The sequence below is a fragment of the Lissotriton helveticus genome, chromosome 10 (genome assembly GCF_964261635.1).
Source record: "Lissotriton helveticus chromosome 10, aLisHel1.1, whole genome shotgun sequence".
NCBI lineage: Eukaryota > Metazoa > Chordata > Amphibia > Caudata > Salamandridae > Lissotriton > Lissotriton helveticus.
The window spans coordinates 1003780995-1003805054 of record NC_136071.1 but is presented as its reverse complement, the minus strand read 5'-3'; the positions used below and the strand labels follow the sequence as shown (position 1 = coordinate 1003805054).

Below are 24060 nucleotides of genomic sequence, written 5' to 3'. Positions count from 1 at the left end.
TATTATGCCAGGTCTTTTTTCAATTTCTGCTCCTCCCGCCGCCATGACACATATATATATGTGTATTTTTTTTTTTCTCCAGTGGGTGACATGTTGAGTGGTCACCAGGGTGCGACTTGAGGCTGACTACTCCACTACTCATTACATTCCTGTAATCTTCACGTATGTTTCCTTCATTGAGTTTGACTGTGACCCGCACCCCCAGGGCCACCATGATTGATGCAGTATAATTCCATTTTTAGCATTTTATACGTGATGTACTCCTAACCCATGTACAGCAAAAGTCTGTAAACTGATGTACTGAAGAAGCCCTGCCATGCAGCACTTGCGTTTTCTGAGCTCTCAGAGCTTTACAATGCGTAGTTATAAGATTCATTATTCTATATATTATTATTACTGTTGTGATGGAGTGCATGCGAATATTATCTGCAATTTTCTCAAGTCAATATATATTTTAATGGGAGAACCATGAAGCAGTCACTCAGCACATTGCTGTATTTAAAATATCAGAAAACACGTGAGATAAACAAAGATTCCTCCAGCGTATGTAAATAAATACTGTATCACCTGAATACATTACCAGGGAAGACAGCCATTCCCACGTGTGCTCTCTGTGCACATCGAATCCCTCTAAATACCTTTTGCAGCCAAATTCTGTGGGACGGAGCGTTAATTTATTCAGTATTCTTATCCTCGGCACAACTAGTTAATCTAAATGAATACATTGGAAAAACCGCTCATTGTGATTATCTGAAACCAAAATTGTATTCACTTCAAGGTGTATTCAAGGAATTAAAGGTGTCTAAAAAGTGTTTATCATTTCATCCAGTGGATGATTTAGAAGGCCAGTCTGTCTTGTCATACATAAAACCCCTTAAGATAACCTTCTCCTTTTCCTGGATTCGCGACCTCTGACCCGGCGGGGCAGCCCACAACAATGGCGTCCTTATTTACGTTTTGGCGCGCATCAGCACGTCCGCTGAGATTATCCCCTTGGCACTTTGTGGGCATGTTTGCTTACTAGACACATAAAAATGAGTTATTGCAGAGCCGGCAATGTGGCATGTTGCTTTTGCAATTAATGTAAACATAACTGCCAATCTAATGCAAGGGGAAACGCGCGGCCTTCGTTCACTTCTGCAGTCAGAGTCTGCACACTTGCACGAATGGAGTTTAACTACAAATTAAAATGTTCACATCAAAGGGACTTCTACGTTGGTGTGATGCATTGAAGGGAAGATTCAGCATATGCCACCGACCGTTTGCACGTGCTAAACACGTCCCTATTTCAATTAAACTTCTAGAAGTAACAAAATCCCTAGATTTTAAAGCGTGTGTGCCATCTTTTTAGACTTCTTTCTATAAGCCGACCCGGTATTTGGAAAATCAAGGGGTCGAATTTACAAATGCTCTCTCACCAAGTGCTTAATTTGAGCATGGTTGCAGATGGGTCTCACCAGCACTCATTTTTGTCGACCTCGACTTAATTGTCCTGATCAGACAATACAAAAGAGAGGAAAAAACAAAAGGAGGAACTAAACTGGAAGAGAAAGGTGGAAAAACAGTGACAAAGGATAAAAGCAGTGATGAAAAAAAGAACCAGCAAGAGTGAGATTTAGGGGCAGGATGTGCACACGTGCCTTTAAACCTGATTCAGGTGGGAGACTTCTAATGTTTGAAGCAAAAATTGGCTTTAATTTGGATGTCTCTCGTTTTTACTTTCCTCTGCTTCGACTGTAGCCAATGGGGAAAATCCATTCCCCTGAATGTTTTTCAAAATGTCACACTTTACTGCTCTAAAATGTTGGTAGTGTCTGGTGGCGGACGAAAGAGGTTTGAGTTGGAACTCCTCCTATGCAGCCTTGGTGTTCAACACCCATAACACTCACAATGCTGGCTGATGACCTCTGAGCAAAAGTCTGGGTCCTGGCGCTTATTGTTTTTCTTTTAAGCACTGCACTCACCCGGCTCCACTCTCACTGTCAGTGTGACCATGAAAAAAGGCTATATTTAAAATATTTTAAATCCTCAATGACCTTAAATAACCCATCAATAGGAAGTCTGAGGGTTCTATGTTAAATTCATTTGTATAGTACATAACCACCATCTGTTGGCTACCAAAGAACTTTCAGATTCTTGGTGCTCCTCACAGGTTTGGGATTCTCATTGGCCCAAGCCAAAGTAGTTTCTCAAGATCGCATTTGGGTGTTTTTCATATTGTTCAGGTGTGAAATATATTATAACATTTTCGATAATGGTGCAGTTGAACCAGCTGTGGCCCGTGCAGGTAAGAGCGGTGAAGCCGGGTGGGGATGATTTCGACAGACGACGAGGGAAAAATTATTATTTATTTCATTTTTCCTCGTGGTCGCCTGTCAAATCCCCTCCCCCCTTCCCCAATCTGGCCCACCGCTCCTATTTGCATGGGCCGCTCCTGCAGTTGACTAATGTATTATTTACTGATGGTTTATGTTGTATAGGAGCTTGCTAGAGTTTGTTGTTGATCTTGGTGGAACAGGAATGCCTGTGCCTAAAGATGTTGCTATTTGGCTTCTCTGATCTTTTTTCTCTCAGGATGTGTACTCCTAATTTTCCTGGTTGCCATGTCATGATCCTCCAGGTGGTCTGGGTCCTTGCGGTCCTATGCCAGTTTGTCCATCTTCTTCTTCTGTATGTTCTGATTCTCATTGCCTGCTAATCGTCATCTCCTCACATACATTCTGGTGCAGGGCTTTTCTAGACCCTCACGTTATCCCTTTCCTGGTTTTCCTGGCATTCCGATCTTGAATCTCCCAGTTATCTTGAGTTGTTGTTTTTTTTGCCTCATGGCAGCCTTGGCCCTCCTAGATAGAAGCCTATCTAAACACCTTTTTTTTAAGTTTTGCTTTGCGGCAGGACATGACCAGTACTTAATTTGAGTTGGTGGTTTACCATGCTCGGCACCAGCTCTTAATTGTCAACATCGGCGCTTGTGACAGTCTGCCACATGGTGGCATTGTCTGGCTAATTTAGAAATGACCAAAGCAACCATTAATTATTCATCCAAAATACATTGAAAAGGAATATTGCCTGTCACCATACCGATTCTTATAGCTTTGGGGGGTCTGCAATATTCCAAATTGTCACACTTTTAGGGGTGTGATGGTGGGTAATTGTGTTGTTACTATCATTGTCAGCATGGCAGGGACAATGTATGGTGAAGCTGCAGTGGCCTCCTTTCGAGAGCCTTGGCACTTTTTTTTTTTACTAATTAAGCATTAGATGGCCCCCTTCTCGTCGCCATGATTGTTGTCTTCTTGCACTCGTGAAGTCACTGTAGAAGTTCGGCTGCTCTATAGCCCTTCCTAAATAAGTTACAAGTAGCCCTAGGAATGAGATTACATAATTAAAATCCAAGCAGGGTGAGCTGAAAGATTCTAATGACTGCTCTGCCACCATAAACTTCAGCACTGCTCACATTTTACAAAATAACCTTTGAAAATATTCGCCCTAATAATCTTGGCTTTTCTACCTTGCAGTTTTGTAGTGTTTATTTAAGGACTACTCACTCTCTGTTACACTGTATTCACAAAATAAACCGAAATCGACACCAGAACTAACGGGCACTAATAAGGTTACCAGCTAACTGCAAAATCTATCCCAAGCTAACTAAAAGCCGGAAAAAAATGTTTACAAAACAGCTAACGCTGGAAGTTTTGATATCTAATATCCTGTGGGCACCCACCTCGTTTCTCAGCTGGATTCGAGGCTGCAGCCCAGTGCAACCTTAGACCTCCCGTTGAAATATGTGTAAAACTTAATAGACCAATCTTCTGTGTTCTGTATGCAGACTGATGTTTATTTCCTTATAAGGGTGTTTGTCTAGCCACTAGCCTGTCACTTTGTGGTAAGGCCCTTAATTGCCCAGCGGTTGTACACATTCATGGATTAACTGCCAGCCAGTCCCGTTTGTATTTTGTTAAAATTGGTTCTCACATGTTTTGATAAGTTAAAACAATAATAAGTGGATATTTATAGGTGTTGATACACTTTGTCACTCTGCATTAGGTAATGTACACCAAATTAGGGCCGATCATATCTATAACTGTGGTGCAAAATGCTGATGAATATTGTATAATTACTACTTAGCAATAGTGCTCAGTGTGATAATAAGGAGGTGTTCTTTTGCCAATAGATTCTGAATTTGGTTTATCAGAACGGGGGAACTACGTGTAAATTGTGCATGAATTAACCCTTTCTCTCATTGTGGAAACCAGCAATCCCCACGATTGGCAGCAGACTTTGCCTGTTTCAAATTGTGCAGGCGGACACCTGCATTGGGTAAAAATGTCTCCTGACTTATAGCCCGGGTTTTGGTACAAATGAGAGTTTGTGTCACAAATGGGTCACAGTCTATTATAAACAAGTCCACTCAGGGCCTGATTTAGTGTTTGGGGGATGGGTACACCATCACGAATATGATGAACATCCTGTCTGCCTTATTACAAAGTGCCGTAACATATAATGCCCTTTTAATAAGGCCAACCGGGATAACCATCGTGTTTGTGATGCCGTAACCTTTCCGTCAAAGTGTAATTCGGGCCCAAATCTTTGTACACTACGGGACTGATTCAGTCTTTGGCGGATGGGATACTCATCACAAACGCAACAGATATCCCGTCCACCGTATTACAAGTGCATTATGTCCCCTGGCACTTGTAATCTGGTGAACAGGCTATCCATCACATTTGTGAAGGAGAATTTCACCCGCCAATTTCATAATCAGGCCCTAAGTGTACGTGTTGACTAGTACTGTCCTGAGCAAGGAAACTGTTTTCTTTTATGCCTTGTTTTTACAACCCTATTATTTTAAAAATCTTTTACCCATCTTTCCATACTTGTACTAATCATAATGTTTTTTACCTTTTATTGCAATATTTTGATTAATACAATAAACATATTACTACTAGTACTGTCAGCTTACAGGTTCTTTTGGCCTCTAAACAGCACCACATGTTCGAAACACTCCCGCCACAATAACAGATCTTTTCTTTAGATTGTTTCAATGCTCATTGATGTTTGATCCACAATATTTAAGATACCAAAAATAGATCATAAGCACCCATATGAGTGCAACTCTTTTGATAAGCCTAGAAAGGATAAGAGGGAAAGCAGAGCAGTCGTGATTCCAACATTTGCCCTCTAGGTTACTCTCAGGTGTCATCAGTGGGCACCTCAGTCTACTTTTGCCTTACCAGCTTTCTGGCATAATTAGTTCCCAGCAGGAGATAAAAGAATGACACACTGTTGGAGGCAAAGAAGCTATTGTTAGTTGCCAAAAGGCTGAGGATCCTGCCTTCTGCATCAAGAAACATGTATGCAGTTATAAAGTAGGAAATGGAATGACTGGCCTGTAATCCATGGTATTTTAAGGGTGTTGGAGGCCCTTGGCAATATATACTTTAGGAGAACCGGTTTAAAACAGCTTGGTATTTTATAATCCATATTCTTCTTATTGAAGCCCTGTGGTGCCAAACAATATTGAGTAATATGTCAAAGGGTGAGATAGAGAAATGGAGGCGAGATAGAGAACAAGGGGGTTCCATTTTCCAAGGGCCCTTAGGAGGTTTGGCCCTGGGCAATTGGCCACTTGACCCATGCCTTAAAAACACAATGTTCATCGAGATGCGAACAATGGCCTTTGTCAATACATTTCTGGCTCCACCAGGTCATCAATAACCCGTGGGGATAATGACTGTATCTACCGCTAGAACATGAAATAATCTTCATACTGTACAGCGTGAAATCTGCACGAGTTGAAAGGGGCTGTGGTTTGATGTATGGTGCTGTCTGGTGATGCTGTGCCATGTGATACAGGGGAGTATAACTCATGTCCTGTGAAGGCATGACCTCGTTTATGGGGCAGAATGCGTTCTTAACCATGCTGCGCCGCGCCATTAACTACTGCAGAAAGTGAAACTGGTTGCACGAGCCTGTGGTTTGCACCCTCTGGGAAGGACCAGAACATAAACACAGCTGGAACATGTGTGCAGCATATGTAGCCCCGTTCTAATGTGGGACCCTCTGTGTCTTTTGCAGCGCTGCTCACCATACCTCCCTTGATCAAAGCTCTCCGCCCCTGGGTGGGACCTCTCCATCCTACAAGTACGCGCTGCCCGGGACGCAAGATTCCAAGGAGGATTTTCCACTTCGGAAAACTGGTGAGTCTCTTCTGTTTACTCCTGCTTCCCAGCCAGTTTGAAAGGCTGGCTCGCGGCATGGCACGTGAATGGTTAAAATGGGACGGTTTCCTCCTGGGCTGCTTCTGATTAGAAGTCACGTGTTGCACAAGCTGCCCAGTGTTGTTATAGAAAAGTAGGACTTGGTGCCTTATTTACCACTATCTCTGGGTAAATCAGCATGTGTACATTACATTGCACACGGACTGGTTAGCAAACGAGGATGCAATATGCAAAGCTACATAAGAATAAAGAGGTCTTCACCAATTGCCCATTTGCAGGAAGTTGCATAGCCATTGTCATATATAATAGAAATTAATATTAATTAAACAGGTCACTATTTATGACCTCCGTCGCTTGGTGTGGTAATAGAAAACAGCCATATATGGGGTGCAGGTTCCCCTAACATCTAAGGGCCCCTGTGCCACTGTCCCATGATGCACTCTTCGTAGCACTTGTGATAGCTACCTCCCTGAGGATAGGAGACCTCCTTCCCTGCATTTTCATTCCTAGATGGAACACCTTATTTTTTTAAAGCCTCTTGACACCCACAAATGGGTGGATGCTGCTTTTTAAAATCCTTGTGTTTGTGGAAAAATCAGGTGGGGGGGGCAAGCAGGTTCTGCTCCCCAAAAAGTGCTCTGGCTTGATTCATGAAATGGAAGCTGACCCAGATGGACAGCTTCCCCTGTGGAAACCAGATATCACCCTATTTTGGGGTTATCGTATGTGGTCAACAGTTTGCGTCCACTATTGCGGACAGAAACCATTTATATGTCTCATCATGACTTGCACTTTGGAAGGAATGCCCCTTTCACTGTCCTCCTATTTGAGATGTGTAATGAGTTGCAGACCCTCTTTTGTGAGTTGGAAATTCGGACTAACAAAATGAGTTTTCTGCATCATAGAACACTTTTTTTGGCTGCCAAAAACCCTGTGGTTTTGTGTCTTTAGAAGTGTTTTGTATAGCGGGCCCTTAGTTTAAAAATATTGTATTGTTCCGTCTGTGTATGTTTCCTCATGTGTATATCTGTGTGTGCATCCCCATATGACCCTGTATTTACAACACATAGAAACTTGATTGGGACTCAAACTATTTCGTATATGAATATGTTCTCTTCGTGTCCCAATATATATCACGCAACAAGGGTTCGGGAGTATAGATCCCAATGACTACCCCACTCTGTTCAAATGTTGGTCATAAATAAATGTTTCATTAGATAAATATTGTGCAAGAGTTGAACAGTCTTGGATCTTGTTCTCCCGCGGATCTGTCTCTGTGTTTCAGCCACTTCAACAGCAGCTGTTGGGTTAGTTTAGTAGCTGATGAGTGGGGATTTCTGGGTGGGGTGGAGCATGGAACTAGGGCATTTAGGTTTCCTGGGCCACTTTCCTTCCTCTGACCCGACGGGCCTCCCTCCAAACTCTAAATCAGCCCTTTAGCTGTATTACAATTTGTGTCTTTCAAAGATAGAAACCAAATGAATCCCTTTTTGCATAAGGTTAAGGTCCTTTTAAGATGGATGTGAAATGCACCACACTGGCACAACTTAGAGACAATGTAATTACTGTTGACATCACACATAAACATCACCTGAGATCAGTGATAATGTCACTGAAATAGTCTAAAATGCTTCCTCGGTGTAAGACTTGATCATTCAGATGTGAATGTACATTGGGACATTCAACTGGTGACTGCACTCACATTACTTTCTAGCACACTAATTACTGCCAGACGAGGAGGCATAATGGGCGACATGACAACTACTTGTCAACTGCTTGCTACCCTAGCAATGAGACAATAAGTCCTTGATCAATCATGTTTCATTCGGAAAATGGGATTCTCAGATTTGCACATATTTCACTGTGGGTTTTTACCCAGACATCCACAAAAGCATCAAACCACAAACATGTCAACTGGTTGACTGGATGAGAACGTCAAACTGAGGCGATAAGGAAAGGTGGGGACGAAGCTAGCTCTATACCACCCCAAGTGGTACATGTTTCCTTGTTTTGAATAGGAACAGCAAATATATATAATTGAGACTGCAATTGTAATAGTGGAAACATTGTGAAAACCTCAAATGAATACAAGGACAAAAAAATCGAATTCTTTCCATCTAATCAGAGTTCTAAGAATGTCATCTTCATCTCCCACAAGACCAAAATCTAAAAATCAGGTCATCTCTTGATGCAAGGTGAGGATGATTCCAGGTCTTTATTTGTAAAATCCCAAAGCAAGTCAGATATTCCAAGGTTGTCCATTGGTGTATGGAGGAGCGTTGATAGGAGAGGTCCTACAGCAAATAGGGAAGGGGGGCACCATCAGCACAGAATGATGCATGTCGAGGGTGGGGGCGGTGCAGAAAGAGAGGTGTAAGCAAAAGGGTGGAGCTTCACAATCAAATGAGTCTTCTCAAACAGGTGTGGAGCATGAACAGACAAACCTGCTGTGGGTCTAAAGCAAGGGAGCGAAGCAGCTTTTATAATGATGGGGGGGGGGGTTGCAATAAATTTCTTGAATGCACAGGAATGAGTGGGACTTGCAGGAAAGGTAGTACGACGCAATCAGGCTCTAGGCTCACGGAGGCCCTGAGCAGGGAGTGTAGGTAGGGGGCCCGAGGCCGCCAAATCCCTGCCAGGGGCCGCCACGCAAATATGTATCTAAGGATATATATTGGCGTGGCGGCCCCTGGGGTTTGGCGGCCCTGTGCAGGTGCACAGCTTGCACATACCTTAGGCCGGCCCTGCCGCAATAGTGTCACTGTGCATGCATTGCTGCTCATCCGTGACCGCCATTACCATAGGGGTCGCCTCCTACCAAGGGAGCACCCCATGACACTCCAGGCCCTCCACACATTGTCCCATAATCAATGCTTCTCTCATAGACTGAAAATATGAGTCTAGACCAGAGTTCTCTAAAGTCGGTCCTGGAGGGCCGGATCCATGCCAGATTTTTAAGATAACTACATTTAACTAAATGGGGATATGCTAAAAATCTGGCATGAATCCTCCCCCCCAGGACCAACTTTGGAGAACCGTGGTCTAAACCTTTCCATGGAAAGTCAGGGATCACAGTCATCTGTGCACCGTTAAGTGGCGGGAGATCATAGGTGCAGACGCACTGAAGTTTTATAATTTATTTAGCATTTTTTATTTAGCGTGAACTCGACCCGAAGGTATCTGAGCACTTTACAGGAGCACCAGTTGCATTACAGATGGACACATTCCTTTTTTTTTTAAGACACTTGGAGATTAAGTGATTTGTCCAGAATCACAAGATGCTTGAGCCTCCCACCATGCTCCAACCTGGTTCCTCGGCTCCAAAGTCAGTTGTAACTTCCCATATAGTTATTATCTTCTTCCGCGTTCCAGGTTATTGTTGTAAACTTAAGGCTCGAGAATTTTGTAGTCATTTTAAGGCACACATTCCTGCTCCTGACCAAATATTCAGAGTATTAGGGCCGGCGATCAGTGCATAAGATTCAAAGCAGAGCCCTGGAGGTAGGGAAGCACCCTTCCAGCTCTGACAGACCAGCACAAGTTGTCAGTTATTGAAGCTGACTGTCAGTGGGCCCTGGAGCAAACCCAGGTCGAGCTTCTCAGCGAAAATAATAAAAACATTTTTTACCGAGAGTGGGAAACACATATATTTGTGCAGCTGGAGACTGGACTTTGCAGAAAAGCTCAGTCAGATTTCTCTTGTAATTAATCTCTGTTAATCAAATTTATAACTATCTGTGACACCTAAAATGTCTGCATTTCAAGCATTTAGATGCACTTTGCCTTATTTATGATACACACTAGTGCACCAGAGATTCGTGCAAACTGTTCTAGAAGTGGCATAGCTGGGCACGAGGCGCACATATAGGGGCTTGATCACAGTGTGTTGGGGTGGATTTGGGGTGGGGGAGTCATCAACGTGTTTGGTTGCTGCACACAATTCTCTGTTTTGGAAATCACCTCTAGGGCATTCCTAATTAGTGAACTCAGGAACACTCCACAGCAGATTCCAGTTGATTGTGCAAACAACTTCAGCCTATTTACAAAAATAATCTCTAACTCGATATGAGATGGGTCACGACTTTTATCTGCTGCCCGAAGGCAGCACATGTGTTGATGTTTACCTTTGTGCAAAGAAAAGTCGCAAGGCCTGGCGTCGAAGCAGAGTTTGTCCTATTGGTATTTTAAAACCACACACTTTGATTCCTCTCCCAATTTTAAGCGTGGCAGAAAAAATATTATCCTTCGTTCTGCTGCGTCCAGCTGCGTGGCTCGGTGCTGCAAAACATTTGAAGGCACGGCACAAAAGTGCTTTTTGTGCTGCTGCCAATACTTTGGCATCTCAGCAGGAGTTTCACAATACTCCTTAATTCAATTTCTATTGTCTGTGCGAGATGGCTATAAACATGTAAGTAAAGGCAGATGTCTTCCCGTTTGTAGAAATGGACAGCGTTGGGCCTTTCAGGCTTGAATCGGGTTGATTAAACCTGAGAAGCGAGTTGCCTGGAAGGTATTCGAAATACACTGTGCCCAGTGAAAGGCTTTTTATTACCACGATTCATTGTGACATATATCACACAATATATCTCGGAAACACTGCCCTTGAAGATTTGGTGATATTGTAAATGCCTTGATTTTTCATTTAATGTATTAAATCGAGTGCTCATTTTGTTTATTGCAAATATAATGGGGTTGTCTCTATATGCGGGAGATAAACATTTGAAACGCTATAGGTGGTTATTTTATGGATTATGTCAGAACCGATATACTTTTTTAATTGTGGCATTTTTCTATTTCTTATTTTTATTTTTGGGCGGAGATCTTGGAATCTGAAATAAAACATACACTGATTGATGCAGACTGTTTCCTCCGTGATATTTTGTTCAATAAAAAATGTATTTTGAGTGGAACCCGAGTGACCGAGAGTAAAGGGCGACCGCCGCAGTCAGTCGTCCTTCCTGTATGCACGTGGCATGCTTTGTCAGATAAATGGCTAGTGCTGTGCTGGCCTCCACGTGCCACATGTGGTAGTAAAGAAATAGGAGCGACGCATGCCATAATGTCATAAATTATGCGGCTGACAACTCCAGCGATTTGTTAACATCTTGTACAAATATAGTGCTCTGTTTATCCATTGGGCCACTCCAAGCACAATAGACTCTAAATTATAGCCCTGGGCTGCGTGACCTCCGAGGTTTCTACAAGAAAAGCGTCAGGGATTGCACGGCGCGAGCCAAGAGCACTGAGCTCATCAGAATCGTCACCGGGGGCACCCCTCGGGCGCGAGGGACAGTGCGGGGCCTGTGTCCGCCCCATGTGTTCCGGCTGTAGGTAGATGTCCTCAGGAAGAAGGCAGTGATGGACAGGCAGAAGTGGGGAGACCTTTGACTCCGGGAAAGACCCCCTGTTCCTCCTGCCCCACGGGCTGGCAGAGGTCACTGGTCCAGCGGCCCTTCCCAACCTGCATGGGGTGCATTAAATGTTAACTTTCCAACTTTGCGTCAGGCTCGATTTAAACCGAGATCAGCTTACCTTCCCTTCATTACTCTGGCTCCGCACACAAATGCACTCTTTTCTTCCCCAAATATCACAGTGGGAGCTGGAGGTTTACAGTATCTCTTTACATTTAATGTGCTGTCACTTATGACTTCAAACCCCAGTGCAGAGAAGGCAAATACAAGGTCAGAAAAAATGCCTTCTTTTGAACCTATGATGAAAACGGACAGCAAGGGAGACGCCATTTTCCAAAAACAAGTATAGTAGAGTGCACGCAAACTATTACTGGTTTAGTGAGCAAAACAATAATAGTAGGTTACATAAGGCTGGAACGCCTATTCTAATAGTCTTTGTAATAGACCAATGTATTAACACTTTTCTAATGTATTCAGAAGATTGGCTACAGCCGGATTAAGTTTAAATCTGACATTGAAATACTTCCTCCAGGAAAACAATTAAAGTTATGGAATGTTATAGATATTTTGGTATAGAATGACAGTGCTTTTGGTAGTCCAAGAGTAACTTTCCAAATAGTTCAGAAGTCTGGCACTGCTTTCCAGGTGTAATCCTGGCAATGTTGGTGAAGTCCAAAAAACAGGAAAAGTATGTTCAGACGAACGCAGAAATCTCCACATTTACTTTTCCTATTTTTTTGTGTTGGTGAATCCGGACCAATATGTTTGTTGGAATTGATTTTGTAGCCCAAACTTAGTTTTAATGCACAACATGCGCCACTTGAAAAAAGGAAGTAAGGAATTCCTTTTCCTCTGTCCAAAGTTTCCGGGTCAGAGGGAAATAACCAAGTGGCTAACATTTGCCACAACTGACATTTGTAGAAGGTGACGAATTTCTATACTTATTTATTTGCGTCTTTACTATAACTTTATATATCTGCCAACATATAATTCTGGGTGCTCACATACCATAGACAACAGTAGGGAGAAATAACTGAGGCAGCTGCAGTCCATTCTGTTATGCTGAGGAAACCATATCTGACATTCATCGGTAGCTGCCCTTCGTCAGGTCCATACTTGAATGATATTTTGACCAATTTTGTTTTAAGAAGTTTCTCAAAAGTAAGTAATCTGATTCTACGCTTGGGTGAGAGTTCAGGGAATCTCACAATTTGAGTTCATATACCCCCAGGGATTTTAGAAGGTTGCAGGATCACATGAGGAGTAGTAAAGAGAACATTTCTGGCATGAGTGTAATGGCGTAGCCATTTTTCACATTGATCGAGGGAATTTAATCTGTGTATAACGCATAGAAATTAATTTCTGTCCCACAATCTACTGGATTGTAAGCACTGTTTTAATATTGTACTGTGCCCACGGGTGGAGGCATCACCTGGAAGCCTGTTGTTGGAGCTTCTGACACCTGTGTAGATGATGCTATCATCAAATACTAACACCTCTACCAGGCTTCCAATCCACTCAATATGGTGCCCAGCAAGCAAGAATGGACGAATTCTCCATAGCATGAACAGAAACATGGTGATTCCTGAGATCACACTGTTGATCTGAGGTATGGATCTGAGGCATCATTGCAAATGCAGTAGTTCTAAGACACCTCTTATAATACATGGTTTCAGCAATATATAAATCTATTAATTAATTGGATGGGAGGGTTGAGTTAGAGATGACTGACAGATTTCTTGCTTTCTTGTTGGTTTGGTGTAGAGGGAGTTCCAATGCCTGGAGGCCAGCTGAGCTGAAATGAATTGGGGTATCCTTGTACCAATACTTTTAAGCTGCCAGGAAACTGTAATATATTGGAAAATACAAGGTTACGAAACCATCTCACACTGGGTGTTTAGAGGAAGAACTGTTTGAGGGGTACCTTTGAGCTCTTGCAGCTCTTGACACTGTCTGTTTATGTCTTGCTGAGGCAGAGCAGGCGTTGGAGACATTTTGTTTAGTTAGTGGGCTACACCCCACCCATCAGCTTAACACTGGTTAGCATCAGCGTGCCGTGCATTTGCTTCTATTCCGTTTGACATGGCATGCTTGTGTCACATCGTCTCGTGTTTGGCTCTCCCTTGGAACATGGACCAATTACTTGTGTCCTTCCACGTCTCCCGTTGTGAAGCTACATTTTTATTTGTTTTCAAGCACTCCACATAAGTGCATGAGATTTCAGGCAATCCCTTATCCCAGCCATGTTGCTTCTTTTCCCTCCCAACCCCGTCCCCTGTCCGTAACTTCTCTCTCCTTACCCCATCCCTGTTTCATCTTAATGTCCCATCTCCTCGTCCCTATTTCTTGATTATATTGTGTCATGAGAAACAGCGGTTCTCAAATATTTACTAGAAGAATGCCTAAAGGCCTTGGACCAGCATGTCTGAAAGATCATTTTCAATGGTATAACCCCCGCAGACAGTTAAGATCATCGAGCTCGCGCCTGGTCATAGTTCCTCGCATAAAGAAAGCACGATGGGGGGGTAGGGGTTTTTTGTTGGGGGCCACAAAGGCCTGGAACGCCTTGCCCTTTGCCCTGAGAAACACCACGGATCCTATGACTTTCAGGAAAGGCATCAAGACTTGGTTATTCACACAGTAATCTCGTTCGGCTCATACCCTCTGGGAGCATTTAATCAGCGCCAGGACACTTCCGGGTAACAGTGCGCTCTATAAATGTCTAAAAAAATAATAATAATAATACTTCACTTGGTTATCATAGGTATCAATATTTATTATTGAGAGATTCTGAGATGAATGACACTGTGCTATATGTTAAAACCTCAATAGAAATAAAATCTGTGACTGGTGCAGGTTTCCAGGTGTGCTTCCTGAAACTTTTATTAGTACTGGAAAGAAAGCTGGACCCATTGAAGGCTGAATTTTTTTTTAAGGCAGAGGGCCACTGCTGGCACATCTGCTACATTCTCCAGCACCTCTGAGTTAAGTCCAGCTGCTATCCCAAGTGCTTTAGGAAAGATAGAGGAAACACAAAAGGAGAGAGGACGAGATGAGAAAGGAAGGAAAGTTCAGGGGTTGAACAACTTTGCCAGGGCTGCTTTTGGGCCCCAATGTGGCCCTGGCCACCCCATTAGCTGTATCTTTTTTGCCCAGCTACTGAAAACCCATTCGACTTCCAATTTATTTAAACTAATTTGCTATGAAAATCAGACATTGTTTATGTATCGCAGAGCTGCAGTAGAGCAGTACAAACGTACTGTAAATGCCTGTACGTATGCTTTCGCTGTTTGACATGGGATATGGCACAGCCTCATTGCAACTCTATGTATATGGCCCCAAGTAGTTTAAATGGACCATCAAAACCTGGAAAATTAATCTCATTTTAGAACGAAAAAATGTTTCCAGGATATTTGCAATGCTAACCCAGCAGCCTAACAGTTGTCCAAATCCTTGGGGGTCAGTCTTTGGCATTAAAGCACACCATGGGGCGTGACCACAGCAAAGCAAACTTGTATACATTTATTCAGTGTTTTGGAAATTGCTCATTTTTAAGTATATTGTAATAACTTTCAACCAAATTTGGAATCTAAAATAGAATGTTAGGAATTGCCCAAAATGGCTCAGCGAGGTAAGCCCTGGCATCCACTGTAATGTACAAGTCAGGATTCTGAATCCTGGCGTGGCCGAGTCAGCCTTTCATCCTTCTAAAGTGGACACAGATTGTGAAGTGCTCAGTTTTATTGAAATAAGTGCTCTTTCCCTTTATGTTCCTGTCCACCCCTCTCGTATTTATCTGTAGAAAAGCTTGTGCTGGTTCCACAGAACGTGTCTGACGAAATTGTTAATTGGTGCAATTTGTAAAAGTAGGGCTCCGACTGCTCTTAATCGCTGTAATTTGAGATGTCGATTGCCTCAAATCAGCATTTTTGTGAAACTACCGGGAGGAAGGCATTTCTTGAGGATAGGTTTTGTTTGTTTCAGTGGAAAGATAAAAGCCTAATGTATGTGAAAAAATGTAGAAAGTCAGTAAAAGCGTTGTGGTGAAGATCAACAGCCTTGTGAAGGGTTTGTGGCTCAGCCGTAAACTGTGCCATATACTATTGTGCGTTTGTGCATCCTAATAAGCAGTGCTTAACCTCATCGCTGCGGCGGCTATTCCTAAGGGGGCCGGGGGGCCGCGCGACGCGCCCATGCTGGTGACGGAACCGCTCCTTCACCAGCCGCGGTTGAGCTGTGCTCATGACGGAGCGGTTCCGTCATGGCCCCGCCGTCATGGCGCGTCGGGCGGGCCATGACGGAACCGCTCCGTCATCAGCACAGCGCCACCGCGGCTGATGGCGGAGCGGTTCCGTCATCAGCACGGAAAGGGTTAATTTGTAAAAAAAAAAAAAAAGTGCCAGGCGCCATAGTTTTGCTCAGAAGCGCGCGGCCAGCTGTAATGAATGTCAGTGTGTCGAATACTGTGTCTGCACAGCCTTCATTCTATCTAATGCCTCTTTACCCACCACCAGACACTCCATGCCCCTGTCTCACTCTTGAAGATTCTTTTTCATCCCTGCTTTCTCTCTTTGTCACGCTTTTTTCATTTTCATCTCCCTCCTTCTTTAACCCTTGTGTATGTTCCCCTCTCTTGCTATGGGTCCAAATCTGGGTAGGAAAAATAAGTACCAGTCCCCAAAAATGAATGCTGGTGGGCCCCATCTGCAACCACCAGCACTGGTGACAAGCTCTACGCTATGGTAACGGGAAGATGTACGCAAACATGTACGCCAACATCATAACAATTCCTGTATGACCTGTTAGGACAGGATTTCTCTAAGTAGTTATCTGGGGATTTGGGAACTCAGTACAAATGAGCATTTTTTTTAAATACATGTTTTTATTGGTAGAACAACACGGCCTAAGAGGCCTACAAATGTATCAAGCGTAGCACAATTTTGAGCAATACCAGTGTTACAGAACTTCAAAAACCCGGTGCAGACCCAATGCTACAACCCAAACCCCACAATGTTGGAATAATGAAAGCTATGGGCTGCTGTTGTGTCCATGTCAATATGACCGTACTTTGTGCTATATAAGGGATTCGGAGGGTTGTGCAGTGGGCAGGTCAATACCCCGGTATTCTGCCCACCGATTCCAGATTTTGGTATGTTTCTGAGGGCAACCCATTGCCTGGAAGACTACCAATTCCAACCCTATACATCTGTCAAGGCACGCCTCCACCCACCGACCGAGAGGAATGAGCATTCTTTGCAACAAATATTGTCCCTCGTCCATGGAACCTGATAAACCAGATTCTACTGGAAAGTCACTGAAGGCCAAGACTCCCTCTCTAAGCTTTTACTTCACTGCGGTAGTCGGGGTGACCACTCAGCGCATCCTGCCGGTGGGTGGCGTTGGATTAGAGACCCGGCGGCCAGTAACATGTGGACTGGGCGCTAAGAAGTAGGCAATGTCACAGGCCTGCTCCTCACAAAATAGTTAGATAAATATAAATGCAGTGTCCAGGCACTGTTCTACTTCACTTAGAAAGGATCTATATCATATTAGAATGTAATAAGTATGTTACATTCCCACACCTATTCTATATATAAAAATCTGGTTACTCTAAGTAGGCATAGGACAACAGATACACCAACAGCAGCTGTGATGGAACTAAACAGTGGCGGCTACTGCCCATTCTAAATGGTGCGGGGCAGCACAAGGAAAAATGAATAAAAAATAAACGTCCACTTACCTTCTGCTTCCAGAACTGCAGTTGTTCCCATGAGCACAGGCTCCCAGCTCCACATGAAATCCTAGCACTTCTCTCATGCGATTACTCCCAGCATGAGAGAAGCGCTGGGATTTGGCAGAGCAGGGACTGGGAGCCTGTGCTCTTGAGCCCTGCAGATATCTCCAAGGAATAGCCTGGAGATATCCAAGTGCACATGTTGGTTTGGCTGGTTGTGTGCGGCTGGCCAAACTGACATTCGCACTTTCAGTGCCCACTACTCCTCCTCCCCCATTCTAGTGACTATGACCTGGCCCCGCCCCAGACTCACCGACTCTGCAAACTTGGTTGAGCCGATGAAAAATAAAATGATTTATTATCATTTTATTTTTCATTTTCTTCCTTTAAGCAGTGGGGCGACGCTCCTTCGCCATAGTGGAGGAGCTGCTCCTGAAACTAAGCCAAAGGGATTTGAGAAATGTAGTATTAGTCTAGTTTGTGCAAGCATGTCAAAGTTCTGCTTTTACATTTGCTGAAGTCTTACTGTGATTGGACTGTATAACGCAGTGGCTGGGCAAGCATTGGACTCAGGCCCTAACTACTGGAATTACCAAGAATGGCTTGTTTTTCGGCTGCAACTGGAAGAGAAATGGTTTGGTCAGTGGGTACACATGCACCCGTGGCTCTGGGTGCTGGGGCAAACATCTGACTTGAAATAAAACAAGGAAAGGAGCTGAAATGACCGAGGTATCTAGCACAATTAAACACCCATGGTTGAAGAGGGCAGCATCAGGGTGCCATCAAGCGGCGCGGGTCTGAAAGTGCATAACCTGCACTCTATAGGACAGGGGAAGAGTCAGCAGCAATGATAGGTTTAACACCCTTTGCAATCCAAACTTAAACAGTGGTTCTCCCAATTTGATGCTTGAGCTTTTCCTTGTCAGTCCTGCCAGTTGGGCACAAGATGGTCTTTCTGTCTCACAAAGAGATGTAGAGAGAGTAGTAATACGTCTCTCTTGACAATGACAGTCTTTAGTTTGGGTGGGAAGCGACACCCGCTCTCAGGTAGTGGTTGTCATGACATCACTTGAAGCAGTAGAACCTGTAGCTAGGGAGCCGGATAAGGGCATTCTCATCACTCATGTTTCCTGCACCAGGTCCAATCTGGGTGGGCAACACTCGAACCTGGTTTCCCAGCTCCGAGGTCGACCGCTTTCGCCGTTAGGCCACATCTTCTGCCTTGATCTAGCTTTCCTTAAAGTGAAACCAGAGAAGAACTTGATCAATCAAAAGCGTCAATATTTTGGTTACAATAGCTTTATTATCACTAGGGAGCTCAGTCTCTACGATGTGTGCATGAGTGAATCAAGACGTGTGTACGACACACTTCTTGTGCGCATGTGTATACTTCATGAACTATAAATTATATGCAAAGTGAACATTGTCACGGTGGTTTAGAAGGGGAAAAATGATATCCACATTTTACAGTGGGATGATTAGAACTGGATACTGATATGGAGAATGTTCTACAGTTCCTGGCTTGAAGCGAAAACATAAGAACAATATTAGCCTAGCCTTGGTGGGATGAGTCCTTTCGAGGTGAAGGACTCATTTTCATAGTTATATGTAAATATTTATGGATTTGCAATAGAGTTTGCACGCATCATATAGATGTGATAAATTCTGCATTTCATTTGGCATTATTGGTAGAAACAATTACCCGTGGCAGTAACAATATGGTCAGGGTACTATGGTAATGAGCTGTTGCCTCTTACAGATTATATGTTGTATTTCCTTTTTTTTATTTTAAAGTCCAAATTAATCTAATTAAAATGGGGTTGCATTCATACTGTGGGCTGTGCTCTCTGTGACATCACACACTGACGTGAGTTTGTGTTTTGCTCTAGAAGTCAATTGCATAATTTCTCTTGCACTTCAATGCGGTCCGAAAGGTAGACATCAGTGTAAACACTGACACCATCCTCGTACTTTTAAGGAAGTACAACGGTCAGTCCATTTTCTCAGTTGATCCTCGAATTGACCGTCAGGAACAGGAAGCCGGCAGCCAGGCTCCCTCGCCTAAGCCAATCACAATGCTGCAAGCAGCATATTATTGGTCAGGACACTGCCCAGCCAGGGGCTAATGGCGTGGCTATGTTCTCCATGCAGGCTGCAATGTACCCTGCACGGAGAAGGGCAGAGTGCGCATGACTGGTTTGGGTGGCCCGAGAGGGCCAAACGGTTTTTGCGTGCTCAGGAGTGGGCCAACCACTCCTCCCCTGCCCTGCTTAAAGAGCAGAGCAGCCCCATACACCCGCAAGCCCGCAATGCAAAAAGCAAACATAAAATGGTAATAACTCAGAGTTATTACCATTTTATGTTTTGGCTTTTTAGCACTGCGAGAAAGCAGTGGAGCGACGCTCCTCCACCCTAGTGGAGAAGACCCCCCCTGTAGAAGACCCCCACCACATTTTGCAAGGTGGTGCTAGGGTCAATAATTCTAGACTCCTGACAAGAGCTGTGTGATGGGCAAGGTGCACTTTGTGAGAATGTGGAGGGTGGCACAGTGGGTGGTTGTCCCATGTAGGCGGGCCAAAAAATGGCGGCAAAGGTGACGAGAAGGGGAAATCGGCTACGGAAGCTGCCCGACGTCAAACTTTCAAAAATAAAGCCTGTTGGTTAGAAGGGACTGCTCTTCTCCAGACTCCTCAAAGATGCAGTTTCAATGGAAATCTCTTGAAGACCGCAGCGGTAATTAAAGGGTTTAGCGGCCAAATGATACGTTCTGTTGGAGCCGGGTCGGTGTTACTGAGCGGCTCATGAATAACGGCGAAGACTCTCTGTTCTGCTGTTTCTTTTCTCATGGGAAAGTATTATGGAGTAGAGTGATACCTCCCTGTTGGGCTCAACTGTTAGAAATGCAAGGCATGCTGAAATTGTACATAATTCTCCTCCAAAGGAAAGGAAATAGCATTTCAATGGTTTTCCTGTGTGTCTCGTTGAGTTATGGCGGGGCACAATTATTCCTGTTAGATGACTCTACCAGATGGCTTTCACTGTATATTTAGCTAATTAAGTTGTAGGGCACTGGAATTATATCAGAGTACAAACACTGCGCCTGGAAGGGGACCTTGCTTTAATTAGCTCCTTCTTTTCTGGATGTGGTGTTTCCATCTAACTGCGTCCTTCACACAGGTGGCATTTTTACCTACATTTATTAGCATAAATAAATTCAGGTTTTGTAGCCATCGGCGAGCTTGTAAAGCCATAGGTTTATAAAGCACTCTTTCAAGTCGTGGTTCATAGTTTTTGAGTTTAAGTGCTGTTTTAGGGTTTTTTTCCAGACTATTTTGCCACAGTTTGTGGAAAGTAAAGGATGTATTTTTTTCTTTAAATATTGTAAAATATTATTCTGTTTTTATGAGAAAAATGTTTAATGCAGGACTGAACGATTAATAGTACAAAATGAGCAGAGGACGTAATATATTGCCATTAAAAATGTATACAGTTCTGTAGGATGGGGAGCGCTTTGTTAAGGAGAAAAAATAAGTGTTAAAAAACAAGCTTTATGTTTAGAAAAGAACTTTTGCCTGGGCATTCTTCTTCCCACCACACTTTACAGTAATGTGTATGCCAGTGGCGTAATGTAGAATAGCACGGTAACATTTAATATAACGTGTATTCGTAAAGTGCAGGTTCACCCAAGGGTATTTCGGTGGTGAATAACAGATGTTTATTGTTACCCAACTAAATGGTACTCATTTTATCGACCTCAGAAGGATGAAAGGCTGATTGTACCTGCTGGGATTTGCACCTGTGACCATGAGGTCGAACACAGGCCCTACATTGAACGCATTAGTCCATTAAGCCACCAGACCCGGCTATCGATGCCCCTCAAAGAAGAGTTCATGGGGCTATAATGAGAGGCCGGAAAACCACCCTTCATTCTGCCTCTGCCCACAAGTACTATATTTTATTTATTTGTTATTTTTATTTATGTAACCTGTTTACTATCGCTTTCAGTCACTTTGCAGTGTTAGAGATGGAAGGAGATTTTTCTCATGGAACAAACACTACAGCAAAATGGCAACAGAAAACCAGCCAAAGCTAGATAATAAAGTTTCACAAATATTCATGCCACTCAAACTACTTTGAGTCTTGAAATGTTATGGAACAGGTGGGCTCTCAGGCTAGTCTCTAAATTTATGAAGTCTTGTGCAAGTCTTGTGGAAGGTAAGGTTGTTTTAGAGAGTAGAGCTTTGGCAAAGGTGAGAGCTCAACCCCAAACTGATCATGATCGTTGAATTGGATCGTAAGCAGGTTGAGGTTGGCCAACCAAAGGTGCATGATTGACTCCCATGCAGGGGTTTGAGGACGATGCACAAAAATCTGTTGGCATGAGTTTCACTGGTGAGGTGTTCAGTTTTTTCAATGTTCAGTATGGGTCAAGCTGCCTGGTTTTGAACCTACAGCAATTTAGGGGTAGATCATGGTACCACCTGAGAACTAGCACTGTTATGTTGGAGATTAGGTTTGGGTAGGATTCCCCCTTAGTATGCGCAAGTGATGGAATATTTTTACCAGGTTATTGACTTTGCTATGCTAGAATCACATGTGACCCTTCAATAGTTCAAGCTTTTGTGAACGGTGGAGGTGGAGACACAATAGAGGTGGACAAACAAAGTGGAAAACTGATGGTGTTTGAACCCATTAGGAAGAGCTCTGATTTTAAAGCACTGAGACGATGCAAGCTTTGGTTCCTTCAGTGTTGTGTCCGCTGTGGTCAGAATCTTTTGGTAGCTTCGCAGGTAACTTGGTGTTATCAGGGTACATATGGTACACAATGTTGTAATATTAGAGGTCAATGGACAACCGGCACTTCTTAACATTGAATAAGCAGGGAAAGAGTGCTGATCCATGTAACACCCCAGCGTAGTGAACCCAGGAAGGAAGGTGTGGCTTAACGGCTAGAGCAGCTGAACTTGAAGCTAGGGGAACCAGGTTTGTAACTGGTGGGAGGCTCCAGCAGCCTGTGATTTTTGGCAAATCACGTAATCTTCCAGTTTCTAAAAAAAAACAAAAAAACATTGAATGTGTCCATCTGTAATGCATTAGGTGCTCATGTAAGCACTCTGATACCTTCGGATTGGGTTTGCGCTATATAAAAATGCAAAAAAAAAACACATTTGGGACCCATTGTATCTGTTTGGGCATGAGTAAACAAGTGATTTCTGAGCAGTGACTGGTAAATGGTATCAAATGCACATGAAAATGTATAGAGTATTTTTTAATGCACAATGGTTGTTTTGCTCTAATGATGACCGGAAATTACAGAGCATATCAGAAGAGTTAAAGTGGGTGATAGGTTGTCTGTTAATAATACTTTCAAGGACCTTAGTAAGGCCAGGCAGGGAAGGGGGAAGGGTGGGTGTGAATGTAGTACATTTGTGGTGTGCGAGTGGATCTGAACTGTGTTTTTTGACAAGTAATGTTAAGTGTTGAAGTTTTGGCAGCATTATGGAATTAAGTGCTATTATGCCCCTTACGGTTTTTGGTAATTTAGAGAGACACTCGGAATGCAGAGAGGCAACCACGAGACTAACCTGTCTTAAAAAGAAAACTTGTTGAAGATACGTGTGATGTTATTGTTACCTTTGATATGCTACTACTGTGACTAATAGGTTAGAATTTTGACACCATACATAGGACAGTGCTTATTCGACCCCTTTTTCTGCACCAATCTGCCTGCTTCACTTAACAAACTTTTAAAAAAAATACTCTAAGAAATATTGCACCATTCCTGCTCTTTTTAGGTCAGTACCTCTTTAAACAGACCCACATTCTTTGAGCATTCAAACCGTTTCAAAGCGTGCACCACAAATACTTTTTATCAACTAAAGTTTAGTGGCAAACAACAATTTTTAGGAATTTTGACCCATTAGGGGATCCTTACAATGGAGTAAAGTCCATTCATTATTCGTTATACGATCCATCAACAAATTGATGTTTACGTGATGCACATACATGCAGAGGAAGAGCTGAAGTGTTATTGCTGACTTAAACCGAACAATTCCCTCGACTGAATTAGCAATGCTCACACCTCTTTTGGAAACTCTTCTCAATAAATCAGTGCATATTTGCCCAAGCTCAAGTAAACATCACCTTTTACCTTCCAGCAAAGAGGAGTATTTTCAGTGGCCAGTATAACCTTTCGGTAGTTCATCCTGGCATGTTTACGGTCATGGTGAAGAAAAACAAGAAAAGTTCCTCTTTACAGCACAGTAGTCGCAACCCCCGTTGCAATCCATCAAGGCAGCGTGGGACACACATCTGCCAGTCTCATCACAGTGACTCACACATCCAGTGCTAGGGTGGGAGATGGCAGGGCGTCCTAATGACTAGCTAAACTTATCGTGCAACTTGGAAACTGTCTGCTGCTCTTCCTGAAACCCAGATGAACCATTTTTATAGATCATGCGTGTTTGAAATGCAGTGTTATTTGCTTAGGATTAATTTAGTCTCTTAACTGTGAGAACAATTTGTGGGTAGCTGTACAGTCCGTATTCAGGTTTGTTTAGCCTTATTTTATTTATTCTTTAATTGATGGGGATTTTGTGGAACGCAAAGGCAAGGGTTTTGTGGTTTTGGGCTGAAGTCAGTCCATCTCAGGAGTGGATAGTTTCAAGATACAGATCATGTGAAATGACTAGAT

General features: G+C 43.3%; 1 protein-coding gene across 2 annotated transcripts in view; it reads left to right on the top strand.

The window, feature by feature from the left end:
* The window catches only part of HDAC9 (histone deacetylase 9), a 2824806-nt gene that overhangs the window by 231031 nt on the left and 2569715 nt on the right, over nt 1-24060 (top strand). For both annotated transcript variants that reach the window (XM_078663676.1, XM_078663675.1), the window contains exon 5: nt 6079-6200. In XM_078663676.1, coding sequence (XP_078519802.1) covers nt 6079-6200 — 122 coding nt within the window. The remainder of the gene's footprint in view (nt 1-6078; nt 6201-24060) is intronic.